This window comes from Mobula birostris, chromosome 27 (assembly GCF_030028105.1).
Source record: "Mobula birostris isolate sMobBir1 chromosome 27, sMobBir1.hap1, whole genome shotgun sequence".
Classification (NCBI taxonomy): Eukaryota; Metazoa; Chordata; class Chondrichthyes; order Myliobatiformes; family Myliobatidae; genus Mobula; species Mobula birostris.
The window spans coordinates 21,068,148-21,082,788 of record NC_092396.1 but is presented as its reverse complement, the minus strand read 5'-3'; the positions used below and the strand labels follow the sequence as shown (position 1 = coordinate 21,082,788).

Here is a 14,641-nt window from a genome sequence, read left to right as displayed (position 1 = left end):
AAACCCTTCTCTGCTTTCACCAACAATGTCTCATCAATGTACAGGCCTAATTACTAGCGGCACTGTCTGCCAGGTTCGAAGGAGAAACCTGGAACACGGTGCTTGGACTCGGTTGCATTGGTGCTGCAGGATTTGTTGCCTTGGTAACAGGAAATAACCGTTCAGGCAAATTGGAAAGAGTTAGCAGTCAAATCGGTTGTCTCACAGGACTCACTTTAATAACATCAGCAGTTTATGAAGAGCTATTTTAACTGCCCATGGAATTATTATTAAATAACTTGAAGAAACTTAATATTTATGATATTAATCTTTTCTACAGCGATATGTGGAAATGCAGAGGAATAGGGAAGTGCTGAGCCATATGAACTTTGATCATTCAAATGCTGCTTTAAGCAGATGCTGCATCTGGTACCAGAGCCTGAGCAGTCCTGAAGGGGCTTGGTTTTCTGTGATTGCATTCTATGGTGACACTGACCTTATATCTTTTAATCTTGATGGTAATTATCATTGGCAGACCAGGTGACCTTCAGTTTATTAAAAAAAAAGAATAGGATTGATTCTGGCTTTGTGCCTGTTAAAGTTGGTGTTGTGTGTGGACGATACGCATTGCTTGGTTTTCCTTAAGAAGCTGGATATGTCTGTTTCTCCAAACGGGAAAAAAAGATCAGATTTTTGTGGGGGTGGGAGGGGAAGTTGTGTAAATATTTAAAAAAGGAGTTTTGTTCTAATTGGGACAATTTATTTAAAATGAAATAGACTATGAATTAGATTATATGTATAAAAGCAACTTGGTGCACTTTTCCAACCTTACAGTATTGTTTTCTGTTACACTTTGAATTTTCGACAGTGGAAGTGTTGTTTTACGTGTTTATTTATATGAATTGCCCAGAGGAATAGTGCAATGAAAAAGAAACCAATACAGGTAGCTGTGTTTATTGTTGGAGATGTGTTTTTTTTTTCTTTTGTAACACCATAGAGTGTATTTTTTTAAATTGACACGCTTTGTTTTGTATCGGCACAGTACAGACATAAAATGTCTGAGCTTTCATTTGCTGCAACGCACTGGTGCAGATTTCTATTGTGTTGTTTTAGCCTCGGGCACACGGCAAGTTCTCAAAAGGTCAATTTTATTACGTTTTGTGAAAGCTGCTTGATTTGCCACGAAGCCTCAGCCTATGGGATATCAACAGGTACAATTTTAACAAAAGGAAAAAGCAACAAAAAAAACTTCAGTTTGAAATTCTTTCTTGTACTTTTGTGTATGGAACACTTTTTAAACTGGTTTGTCATAGCTGACATCTCCAAATAAATGCTGTGCATAGCCTTGTTTCATACTCTAGTACAAAAGGCTTACAAGTCGGTAAAATGGGTCTTTGGGCAGAAAGAAACAAAATAAAAACACCCCTTTGCCTCCCAGAACTCAATGGGTTTTTTATTCTCTATTCAGTAGAGCGAGAATGCCCAGAGCTTTCTCGCACTTCTGCCTGCTGTCCACAGGGAGACAAGCAAGTAGGTGCAATCAGCATAAACAGAAGAGTGAATGAACACCAACCACACACTTTCCCCTCCCGAACACTGGAAACGAGAGTTCACATTAGAGGACTCCTGGCATGCTACAGGGCAGTTTGGCCGTATTTTTTGCCAGGTGAGCTAACGATTCCAAAATGAACTTGATCCCAATTCAGGGCTTCCCAGTGGCCAGGACTACTTTGTGATAATGATGAGAGAGGCCTCCTCTTCAACTCTTGGATGCTTGTCTTTTCTAACTGTAGCAGCACTGGACTAAAGTAGGAGTTCCCAACTTTCTTTTATGCCATGAACCTATACAATTAAGCAAGGGGTTCACGGACCCCAGGTTGGGTACACCTGGACTAAAGGCTCCTCAACTCTCCTTTGCCTTTCAATATCCCCATCAATGCTTGTCCTAAGTCCATGTTTCTGCTTGATCTTCAAAGCCTATACCTTCCCTTAGTATCTATATCAACCTCAGCCTTGAAGGTATGATGAGGCAAGTTGACTCCTCACACTGTGTTGCCAATTTGGTTTGTACTCAGAGCCACTCACCTGCGCCAAATCTCTCTCTCTTCCTGGGGCGCGCATATACACACACACACACACACACACACACACACACACACACACACACACACACACACACACACACACACACACACACACACACACACACACACTTCATCAGCCAGTTTGATGAAGGGTCTTGGCCCGAAACATCGACTGTACCTCTTCCTAGAGATGCTGCCTGGCCTGCTGCGTTCACCAGCAACTTTGATGTGCGTCAGCCAGTTTGAAGAGGTTTTAGTTTTGTCCCTGTTGTATTAAGTTACCTTGCAGCAGTTCAGAGGCTGATTACATCCAAACAGTGCAGTCAAAAGTAAACCCAGCTTCTATGCAACGTATAAACACAAGATTCTGCAGTTGCTGGAAATCCGGAGCAACACCTACAAAATGCTGGAGGAACTCAGTAGGTCCTCCACCCCAACACTGAGGAAGAGGGAACCCAGCACATTACTAGGATCTGTAGTTGCCCTCATGTAGTCGCTGCGCAGTGCTGCAGCTAATGGAGGAGAGGCAGAGACAAAAGGGTTCCACGTGGGTCGTCATGTTGTAAAGTTTAATGGCTGGTGGCAGACCAACGTCAGGTGCATTACCACCAACTACTGAGTTGGAGTGTGGAAGTACATCCACCCCCAAAAATAACATAATAGCAACAAGTCTGATACACACTTATATACGATACAGCGGCGTGCTATTCTAAGTATTCATGTTAAACTGTGTCTATCCCAAAGATCTCAATTTAACAATTAGATATTTCCTTTACACCTCATAAGATCTACATTCAAACTATATGTTGCATCGTTTCTTGACAGGTGCACCCCTACAAATGACCGTATCATGCATACCAATTCTAAACAAGTAACTATTCAACCTAGTATAACCAACACATAGATGTGTCATTATAACTCTTATACCCATTTATACCCATCTCCCAGCTGAGCTCCCAGCATCCTCTGAATTTTATATAAATGCCACCCTTTTTTTTCCTTATCCCAACATCGTTACCACAGTGACCAAATAGACTTATTAATTTATGGCTCTCGCCTCCCCTTTATCCAAAGGCACCACTACATTTACATCCCTGATTTTTAAAGTGATTGCTTGGCTAGAATGTCTGCCACCTCATTTCCTTCAAACCCAATATGGGCAGGGACCCATACGGACTGGAGACACAAGCCTAGACCCTGCACTCTCAACAGATATTGTCCAATTTCAAGAAGAATGTCTGGCTACAATTTTAAATATTTTTTTAACAAATGTCAAACTGAGAACGAATCAGAGCACAGAGGTACATAATCAGGGCTTGATACACTACTTCAACCCATTCCAAATGCTAGCAACTATCTCAGATCTGAATACTGATACTTTGATCATCTTAATAGTCACCTGAAACATAAACAGATACACCTGAACGACCTGCCACTGGATCTTTTGAACCGTCTGTATAGATATGTAAGAAGCCATTACAGTATATCTGCCTTGTATATATTGCGGAACTTCCTGTGCCACTGATATAAATAAATCTTCATCTTAAATCTTTTTTTGAAGGCAAACGAGTGACTGAAAGGGGTACAGTGGGACCATATTCCACATTAAGCAATCCAAGATTTTATACACGTTCATTTCTTTTCCACCCAAAATTGAAGACCTTGCGAATCATCTGTTCCCTCGGCAAACCGCTTGCCTCCTCTCAGAGTCCGAAGTAACCTCCTTGCCCTGTAGATTGCCATTGACAAACGTGGCCACTTTAAGACCAAATGAAACAAAAAACCCTCTACGTAACGTGGTGCCCTGAGATATTTAGAGCAGGTTTTAAACGTTTTATTTGAAACTATTTTAATCTGAAAACACACCCGTCCCACGATTTGTAAGCCCGTTACTTCCTGCCAAAGACCGGAGAGAGACAAACCAGGTAAAGCTGCGGCGGGAACCGGCAGCTCATTCCTGCTGCAGGTTCATTCGGTGTAAAGAGGTTGGCTGGCTAAGTTTAGAGACTGGGGGGCGGTGGTTTGTGGCAGGGTTGGGGCCCGGAAGAGGCACATTGAGTTCTTCCACTCCTGGCTCCGTGACTCCTGCTGATGGGAGCTTGAGTGGGAGGCAGCAGATAGCCTGGGGAAGGGACAGACTGGAACACCTTTTGCCCAGGAATCGGTGCCTACAGGCGGGGCATACAAGGGGGGAAGAGGAGAGTGGTGGGGATGGGGAAACCAAATGGCTAGTTAGAAGTCGATGCCAAATGATAAATTGGCAAATTACCACGGCAAACTTTGCGTGTATGTGCTGTGTTAGATATCGTAGGAAGTGCAACCCCGCATTTTAAAGTAGTTGCTGTGAAAAGTGTGTAGAATTGCTGTAGGCCGCAGTCTCGCTGTAAATATGCTACGCAACTTAACCCTATCACTGCCTGCTTTGTCATGAGCCTGTGCGTTCTCTGTCTGTACTGAATGTTGTATTCGAACTGATGCATCCTGGCGCTGGATATCTTTGTACAATTTACACTTGTGTCTGCTTTCTTATTGTCTTTTGAAACAATGTTAATAAATTCAGTTTGAAATCCTAACCTCAACTGGTATTCTTTGCTTACTTTTGCTCTTGTTTCACTCGAGTTGTAATTCTGCCACTTGCACTCGCGTCTTTACTGATCACTTTCGGTTTTTTTTAAAAAAAGCATTGCATCAATATTAATGCTCGTCGGTGTAATCCAGATGCTTTAGTTTTAATTTACCCCAATCTCTCTAGTCCCGCCTCATGGCCTGCCTGCAACTCCCCACCCCCATGACCCTTGTGCATGTCAGCTATGGTTCAAGCTCGCCGGAAGGTCGAAAGTTCAGGTCGGACTTCGGAGACCGGTTCCAATGGGTCAGTCTTGGTGCCGCAATGAGGAAGTGGCGTCTTTTCAAATACGCGGTTAAACCTCACAGGTGGGCGCAAGAGATAAAGTGAAAGGGCCATCGCTCTCTTTTAGTGGCCATTACAAATCTCTCCTCGTTTAGAGAACAATGTTGTCACCGCATCAGCACAATGGGGGCTGCTCACTGAGTGTTTCAGGGGTGGGGGTGAACGAACGAATGTTGTATATGTTTTTTTTTAAAAGTGCGGAGCCAAAACGTGACCTGTTGGGTGACCTTGAGTAAGCAGCTTTGATCTCATTGTCTCCTCACTGGCGACACGCGAGGAGACGATTATAATTGTTATTTTTCCCCTTATTGCGCTGACTTTGTAATGGCCCACTGTCTCAGAAGGCTAATATATCCAAAGATTGAAATGTGTGACCTTCACCCTCAGCCACTCAGTAGTTGTTGAACGGCTGCTATGTGCGTAAACACCATTTGGATTGTTGAGACCCAAGATGTTAGGATAGTCCGATTGTTTGACACCCATCAATGCCAGCCCGAACATCAGGCAAGGCAACACGCCGCTTGAAAACATGGGAACTTCAGCCTAAGCTTGGTAAACTGCTAAAGACCATTTAACAATGCAAATACCGTATTATCAATGTTACATTTAAAACATTGTAGAGAGCCCGTGGATTTACCCCAGAATACCCTGTCCTTGGCAGGAGTTCCCTTCGACGCGCAGATGCCCCATACAGATTGGAAAAAGTTTCGGAATTGGAATTGATTGATTATTGTCACCTGTAGCAAGATACAAGAAGTAAAAAACTGTCTTCCATACTGCTCAAACAGATCAGTATGGAGTAAAACAGTTACAATAGTAGAGAGTAGAAGTGCCGGAAGCAGCTTGCGCCATCTTCCATCAATTTTTCAATCTCTTATCTTTCTGTCTATGGCATCGCCCCAGAGATTTTTTTAAAAACCTTTATTTTCGAAGTACGCGCTACCTCCAATAAACACAAGAATGGACCAGGATTGAGGGGGTCTGTTGGAACTTCAACTAAAATGCAAGGTGGAAAGAATTATTTAGGATTTAAAACAGAAATGGACATTTTCTCCTCTGTATTCCGTATCACTCTTCCTGCAATGTATTTGTATTGAACTCTGGGCACTGGGGCTGACGTGGCCACGTTGAGGTTCGCATATGGCGAGAGGAAGCTAAGATGGTCCCTTTTGGAGAGGGTTAGTCTCCAAAAGAAGTTCGAAAGACGGATCTCTTAAAAAAAAACGTGGTTTCAATAAGTGGGGCGGGGGGAGGTTGAAGGGTAACGCTACTGGACTATTCTTTTGTATAGAACTAATAGCCATGAAGCAGGAGTTTAGATCCCATCGTTTGGAGTTTGGGAACCTAACGCCTAGTATAATGGTAAACTTAATTAAAACATTGAATGAAAAGCCGGCATTAAAAACAATTACCTTTAGACCACGGTAAACGTGCTTCTGAGTTATGTGAATATTGCAGATATTAATTCAAACAAGAACCAGCCTTCAGTTCTTATTGTACCCGGAAACATTCTTGTAAATTTTCCCTGAACTCTTTCAATCTTACTGACATCGTTCGTGTAGGTAGATGAGCAGAACTGCACTCAGTACTCCAAAACCCTGGGGAAAATATATTAACTAGCAACACTCTTGTGGGAGAACGAAGTCCACCCAGCAGAACTGGAAAGGAGTGTTTCTGTATTCGGCATTCTTTGTAAAGCTGCCATGCGTCAATGCATTAAGAAAGATGGAGATGGTCAGGCAGCATCTCTGGAGAGAAAGAAAATCAAACGTTAAAAATGTTTCTCCCACCATTGTTACTGCCCGACCCCATGACGATTTCTCCCACCGTCCGTTTTATTTCCCATTTTCAGCATTTGCAGGTTTCTCCCCCCAAAAGGTAGAGGGTGCTGAGTCTAAAAATTTGATGCTGTCTTGAACGCAGTGTGTATCCAGGTGTACGGGTTAGGGCGGCTGGATATTCATGAATAATCGTCCTGTCCCGATTAGAGATCGGGCAGCTTAGTTTACAGATTCCCGTCGGGTCGAAAGGCCGAGGCGGCGTCCCAACGTTAGGGGAAGGGGTGGATTCTGCACAATGGGAGGCGGCGGTGAGCTTGTGGTTTAAACTCCGCTAATGGAGAAGCGAAGGCTCCCTTCCCACCCCAAACATTGGGACAACTTCTCTGCTGTATTTCCCGTTCATCCCATACTGTAGAACAAGCTCCCATGGGTATTGGATACTGTACCAGTTATAACTGAGCCCAGGAGTCAATTTTAACCTAGGTTACTCCATCGGGAGTTCGCGGGTTTGCACGCCACTTACATACACCTCCTATTTCTACCGCAAATCCATCCGATTGGCGGGGGGGGGGGCGGAGAGGCGGCTTCCAGCGAGTTATATTAATGTTATCAGGCCGAGTGTCAGAAAATTGGACAACCTTTATGCGCAACGCAGACCCAACCTACCACTTCTCAACAAAGGTTGTTAGCGACAATCAGGAAGATCGTCTCATGATCTGTCTGGCACTGGGTTACCGACGCCAACTGTACGAACTAATTTAAGAAACAAAGGGTTAAAACGTAGTTGAGCGCGTAACAGAGCGGGGCAATAAGTTACCTTCTCCCCTTCTTCCGGAGTCTTTCTTGTATCATGGAAAGTATATTTCATTCTCTCGTAGATTGTCCAAGCTTGGGCGAAAGCATAGAAGTGTTGAGTTTCTCTTCTGCAGATGATGGGGAGCAAGTAACGAGTAAATGCTGCCCTCTACTGCTCACTCAGCAGAGTGAGACAAGACTGCAGATTCTAAAGTACGGTTCACGGCAGAAAATAAATACAGTATTCTTCTTGGAGAAGGACGGTCTAAAATAGTCAGCTGTGTAAACGGATTTACGTATGTTAACTACGGTCTCGGACATACGAAAACGTGTCGTTATTATTTGTTTCATATTAAAGCTGCCATGGATCTACTTCTGTTTATCCCCTTTTGCCTATCACCTGTCCAGCTCTTGGCTCCATCCCTCTCCCTCCTGTCTTCTCCTATCATTTTGGATCTCCCCCTCCCCCTCCAACTTTCAAATCCCTTACTCACTCTTCCTTCAGTTAGTCCTGACGAAGGGTCTCGGCCTGAAACGTCGACTGCACCTCTTCCTACAGATGCTGCTTGGCCTGCTGCGTTCGCCAGCAACATTGATGTGTGTTGCATGGATCTACTTCTGTTAACTTGCCAAAGTACCAAAGAGAACCTTGTGTTGCTGGAAGAATAGCCCATTTTGGTAGCCAGGGCCTCTGAAATATCCCTCAATCTTGACGCCCAAAGGCATTGCAACTGTGCCTCCTTTTTGCATCCAGTGGTTCTGGGACTCTCTGGGTGTTTGTAGAAAGTATTCCAGATCTGCTGGAACCCCACAGCACAAGTGTATCCAGTGTTCTTAACCTGGTATTGGAAGCTGCAGTATTTTTCTAAATTAATGTTTTTCGAAAGCGGGATCAGATAAAAAAAATCACAGTACCTAGTAACCCATGTTGGTTATCTCAGGTAACATCTTTTATAGGACCATATGATATAGGAGCAGAAGTAGGCTACTCGGCCCATTGAGTCTGCCCCTCCATTCAATCATGGGCTGATCCAGTTCCTCCAGTTGTACCCCCCCCCCCGCCTTCTCCCCATACCCTTTGATGGCCTGGCTAATCAAGAACCTACCTATCCCTGCCTTAAATACACACAATTACTTGGTTCTTTGATGAAGAAACTAAGCAATCACTCAGTTGCTCTTTCACCAGTGTCATTCATCATTTCCCCTGCAATGTGGAATTATGTTTAACTCGATGTTTCTGCAAAATATTATTTAACATAATTGTGTAATCCCCCTAACCCCAGTGTCTTCACTTGCTCCCCAGTGAATGTTTTTTTTTGATGCACTTCTGTTACTGATTCCATTCGGTGGCAATAAACTTTTCTGAGTCAACCTTTCAGCACCCTCCATTTACACAAATCGCTTATGAGATTTTTTTTGAGTTCACACCTCTCAAGCTGAGCATCTCTCAATATTTCAATTCTCGCATTCCTCGAGAATCAAAAATCAAAAATTCCTCATTCCTCAAAAATCAAAAATCCTGCAGATGTTGGAAATCCATTGCAATTGCTGGGGAAACTTGGCAGATCAATCAGCATCTGTGGAAAGTAAAAATGCTTCAGGTCAAAGACCCCGCTGGTGCCACCTGACCTTGAGTGTTTCAGACATTTTCTATTTTCCACCTCTCATTCTCATTATCATCTTCATTAGATCTGTTATCCGTGAACCTAATATTCTGATAATAACTGAGGTGTTTAGAATAGCACAGATATTTTCTCTTAGCATCTTACCAGATCTCATTCTAAATCCATTTTACCTTGCAGGTGATGAGACGTATCATGATATTTTTAGGGAGTTTTCCCACATGGCATCCAACAATCCTGAGAAGCTCAACAGACGAAGTTTCCAGTTCAGCCATTCCTGCAGGTAACATATGAAGATGTTCCTCGAGGCCTTAGCAGTGTGTTCAGGAGGCTCGGACCACCAGCCAGTCGACCATTAGGAGAGGCTGTCAACTTCCAGAGTCCTGACCGAAGTTTTGATAAACTCCCGCCTCCCGAAGGCGGTCAAAATACTTGACAATTCTGATATTTACCATCAGATGCAGACTGAGTTGTAGTTTTCCAAGTACAAACTTGAATTATTTGTTTTAAATGAGCTACCACCACTTGTGCCTCAGAGAAAACATCAGTCAAGGAGGAGGAAAATGCTTCTCTTTCTGATCACTACCTAACAGCTCCTTTTACAACTTTTGTTTTTTTATTGCCAGGTGACATTGCATGGAGATTGATTACTTTTAAACATCTAATTGAAACATCACTCTCAAAACTCCTTAAATATTATCAAGATGTGCACCATCCTATCACTCTCAGAACCTCCACTAGACACTCCCCCACCAGGGACACCTGGCACAAGGGTGACTTCAGAAGAGGAACAAGCAGTTGACGTAGAGAGATCTGACATTCACATGTCCAGCCTGCTGTCCAGTCATGTGAATGGCCAGCTTGGCTAAGATGAACTTGTCCATTGATTAACTTGTGCCAGAAATTTCTCACATTCCATTCATCTCTTAAACATGACAATAAAATAAAATGAGGCTGCTATCTATTGATTCAGATCCCAGGATAGCCCTGCTAGCACACTTAAGAGAAATGCCTTCATTTAAATAACAGAATATTCTAGTACAGTACTTTATATTATATAGAACTCATTTTTCATACTGTTTCAGTCCAAGAGTGGTCATTGTGGATCTATGAGAATAAAAATGTGTCATGATGCCAAGCTGCTGGCAAAAAACATGCGATTTTATATAAATTATTTTTTAATTTAAAAAAATCATATTGGTAATTGGCCAATACCATATAAAAGTTATGATATCTAGAGTAATCACTTTATGCAACCTTAATATATGTAGAGGCTGTTACATTTAAATATGGTTGTCATATTAAATTGCTTTCAACTTCTGGGTAAAGATCTTACTCAATCCTTTCCCTGTGCCAGACCATACTCCTTTTTATGTTGTCTATTTTTATAACAACCACTCTAATGAGATCAGATAGATGACATCAACTCTAGTACACCCTCCAACCCACTATCTATTCCACCCTCCTTAACTAAAGCACCAAGTTTATTAAGTAGACTCCAACTCCTTCTGCCTCTGCTGGTAACTTATGTTGGTGATAGGCAAACCAAATTTTCAACTAGTTGACTAGTATGTGTAAGATGTGGCACCAGCTATTAATCATAGCACCTCCTAATTATTTGTTGGAGACTTCCCCTTCCTGACCACCTTTTCCATGGAATCTCACTGAGAGGTGGCATTAGGTCTGGCGTCCTTCACAAACTTTATATTCATGCAACTACCAAGCATCAGGTAGTTGGATGTAGGTTACTGAGCTCAATTTTGGTGTGTCAGTGCTTTCAGAAGAGAGGGAGAAATTTAGGAAGGGAGGGGGGTGAAAGAGCAGAAGTAAAAATAAAAGCATTTCTCATGTTTGAGGAACAGTTGCTCAGCACTTTCTGTTGAGAGGATCAGTTTCCAAAACATTATTTATTTCAAGCTAGTTTGTAAGAGACTGGTACTGCTCATTTCTAAGCTTGTTGAAGCATGAGATGATGCACTTTGTGTATTTGCTTTGTGTAATAGAAAAGATTGTATGTTCAGACTATACAGGTATAGTCTTCAGAGTTTGCCACTTATAATATCAATTCTTGTTTATAATGTACATGTAGGTCAGGGAGTAAGAAGTAATATATCACTCAAGTATATTTTTAATAAACTCATGTGGAGTATAAACACTATCATGAAGCTATTGGGTCCAACGGCCTACAGCCTTCCTGTAAAATTCAATGTTATTCTGTGTAAAAAAATCATATCAAACTATTGCAACAATTATGTTGAATATAAACATATAAATATTCTTTAATAATAAAAACAATCTGTTTAAAATACTAAATGTTATTGCTTTCTTTTCCATTGCAATGTACGTGAAGTGACAGTTGGCACTTAATGCAAATAAATTTCAACAGCTACTACTGAGACAATGTTTAGTTTTTGTACTTTTGGGAACATGGTCTTGGCAGGTTTACAGTTTGTGACAATCCTTGGACTGGGTGATACAGCTGACTGAGCCTCAGTGCTGTTACGTGCAGCAGAATCCATTTCTGTCGGTGTAAAGTCCAATTCAGGTTCTGATTAACCAAACACGAGAAAAAGGAGAGAGAGAGAAAGAATGTGTGTATATAAATAACGGATGGGGTACGAGGGAGAGGTGGGGCATTAGCGGAAGTTTGAGAAGTCAATGTTCATGCCATCAGGTTGGATTCTGCCCAGACTGTCCTCTACTGTAAAGATGAAGCCACACCCAGGTTGGAAGAACAACACCTTATATTCCGTCTGGGTAGCCTCCAACCTGATGGCATGAACATTGACTTCTCAAACTTCCGCTAATGTCCCACCTCCCCCTCGTACCCCATCCGTTATTTATATACACACATTCTTTCTCTCTCTCTCCTTTTTCTCCCTCTGTCCCTCTGATTACACCCCTTCCCCATCCTCTGGGTTCCCCCCTCCCCCTTTTCTTTCTCCCATGATCCTCTCATATCCCTTTTGCCAATCACCTGTCCAGCTTTTGGCTCCATCCCTCCTCCTCCTGTCTTCTCCTGTCATTTTGGATCTCCCCCTCCCCCTCCCACTTTCAAATCTCTTACTAACTCTTCCTTCAGTTAGTCCTGATGAAGGGTCTCGGCCCAAAACGTCGACTGTACCTCTTCCTAGAGATGCTGCCTGGCCTGTGCGTTCACCAGCAACTTTTATGTGTGTTGCAGGTTCCGATTCGGGTGATCATGGTGATGAAGACAATAACTCTTCATCCTCCAATGCAAGCTCATCTTGGATTCCTTCCCTCCTTTGTCATGGTTTTGCATGTGTTTGTTATCTGCAGAAACTCTGCACTAGAAATTGCAATGCATCTGCTCCAGGAAAATGCTACCCACTTGTGTACTACTTGGCTTATGTGGATCTATCATGGTCTCTGTAACATTTATCAACTTGGGACACTTACCTAGCTCCAGCCATTTATCAAACAGCAGAACAGCCAACAGTGATAAAAGGCTTGCTTATGTGGCCATGTTCTCATACTTTGGCACTTCCATAGCACTGTTGTCATCCCAGTTTCCTGGGTTTCACTATCATTTTCTCTGCATCTACATAACCAAGATTGCTTCACATTTGAATATTAAATTCAATACCAAGGCGCTTTGTCAGGTCAGTATCAGCAATTATACCAAGAAAATGTAGGTGTGTAACTATCACTGAAGGACAAGATTGAGGCTGGCTGGGTTACCTAACGTTCACACTTAAAGTACTGTTTATTGCTGACAGCTGTGGAGTTTCATTGCAAAAAAATTCCAGTAAAATCTTTCTCCAAATATCCCCACTACATCCTTATATAACTTTTCTGTACTTTGTTCATAGTAATCTTATAAAATTAAATATACTGTATATCCTACCACTGGAATATACCTTTACAGGTGAAGATTTCATTCTGTGACTATCTTACAGATACTAAGTTCACCAATTACTTCAGATATTCACATCGGACAGAAATACCTTTACCACACTTGCAGTGCATATCCATTGATAAGAAATCTTTTAGAGTCATAGAGTACTACAGTGCAGAAACAGGCCCTTTGGCCCATCCAGTCTATGCCAACCCAATCTTCTACTTAGTACCACGCACCTATCCAAACTTCTCTTGACTGTTACAACCAAAACCCCATCTACCACAGTCCTTTTCCTCATGCAACAAAATTTCAAACACATACCTGTAATCCTACTCCACCAGAGCCATATAAATCCTGTTCGTGATTACACTTTTCAAGATTTGACATTTAACCTTATAAGAAATATTAATCTCCTGTCATCATGCTTTGGATAACTTGAAATTCAAAATCAAACTAGTTAAGCTTTAGTAAGTACGCATTTATGAATTATTTTAAAATGAAATATATTGACCGATAATCATTAGGAAGATACACTCTATCCTAAATACTGAAAATTGATTTTCTCTCCTGGTCCCTTTGGAAGCTCATTATCAATTGCCCACTTCTACATTACTATTGTTACTAATGCTAATCCAACAACCCACTCACCCAAAAAAAACCTTTGACCTTTACTTTTGCAAACTACTGCCCTCAAATGTTCCTTGCCACATCTGTGGCTGTCGTCACTTTATCACTTCTGAAATTGGTGTCCATTGTTTCTGATACTCCATGTTTGAAACTGTTAAATCAGTTTATATGGGAGCACTTAAAAAAAAAGCTGGAGGCTAGTCAGACTCTGAGCCTATTCTGCCATTCAACAAAACCACCGCTGATTGTCCGATTGGATTTTTGCCCAGCTACCGCTCATTGATCAAAATCACAAATTATGTATTTGATGTGCTGAGGATGTTTCCAGAAGTATGAGAGTCTTGGACTAGAGGGCACAGCCTCAGAATAGAGGACATCCTTTTGGAACAGAGATAATGAATTTCTCTCGCCTGAGGGTAGTGAATCTGTGGAAGTCACTGCGAGACGACCGTGAAGGCCAAATCATTATGTATATTTAAAGAGGAGGTTGATGGGTTTTTGACTAGTAAGGATGTCAGAGGTTACGGGGGAAGACAAGAGAATGGGGTTGAGAGGGACAAATATATCAGCCATGATCAAACAGGCAGAATGGACTAATTTTGTTGCTATATCTTACGATTTTATGTTACATTGGTAAATTTTCTCTCAAGATTTGCCAGAGTATCTACTTCCAAACTCTTCATTTTCCATCCCTGGTACCGATGTAGTCAAGTCATACTTTCTAACTTGTAACATTGAAGCTGTATGAAGTTAGAAGACTGAAAACTTCCACATTCATTACACTGCCTCATTTCATCCATGTTAATGAAGTCATTGATAACTTGGTGGCATTTGTATTTTGCCAGGCCAAAGTTCTTCTTTCCAGCTCTCAACTTCAAACATCTGTAAACTTCAGGTCATCAAAAACTTCACTATCCATATCTTGATATGCCAAGCTTGCAAGTTTCATTATCCTTTTACTTAGTATCCTAGACTGGCAT

At 41.9% G+C, this 14,641-nt stretch overlaps 1 protein-coding gene and 1 long non-coding RNA gene across 3 annotated transcripts in view; one reads left to right on the top strand and one right to left on the bottom strand.

Moving 5' to 3' along the window:
* Positions 1 to 11,548, top strand: part of acap3a (ArfGAP with coiled-coil, ankyrin repeat and PH domains 3a) — a 385,203-nt gene extending 373,655 nt beyond the window's left edge. Inside the window, exon 25 of the mRNA XM_072245228.1 lies at positions 9,353 to 11,548. Coding sequence (XP_072101329.1) covers positions 9,353 to 9,459 — 107 coding nt within the window. The 3' untranslated portion in view covers positions 9,460 to 11,548. The remainder of the gene's footprint in view (positions 1 to 9,352) is intronic.
* On the bottom strand, positions 932 to 7,649 carry LOC140188696 (uncharacterized). 2 transcript variants are annotated; one of them, XR_011883356.1, is made up of 3 exons: positions 7,573 to 7,649; positions 6,387 to 6,722; positions 932 to 1,173 (listed from the first exon to the last, which is right to left on the bottom strand). It is a non-coding gene; the product is annotated as an uncharacterized lncRNA (long non-coding RNA). The 2 variants fall into 2 exon arrangements; XR_011883357.1 differs by lacking the exon at positions 932 to 1,173 and adding an exon at positions 5,617 to 5,711.
* Positions 11,549 to 14,641: the final 3,093 nt, after the last annotated feature.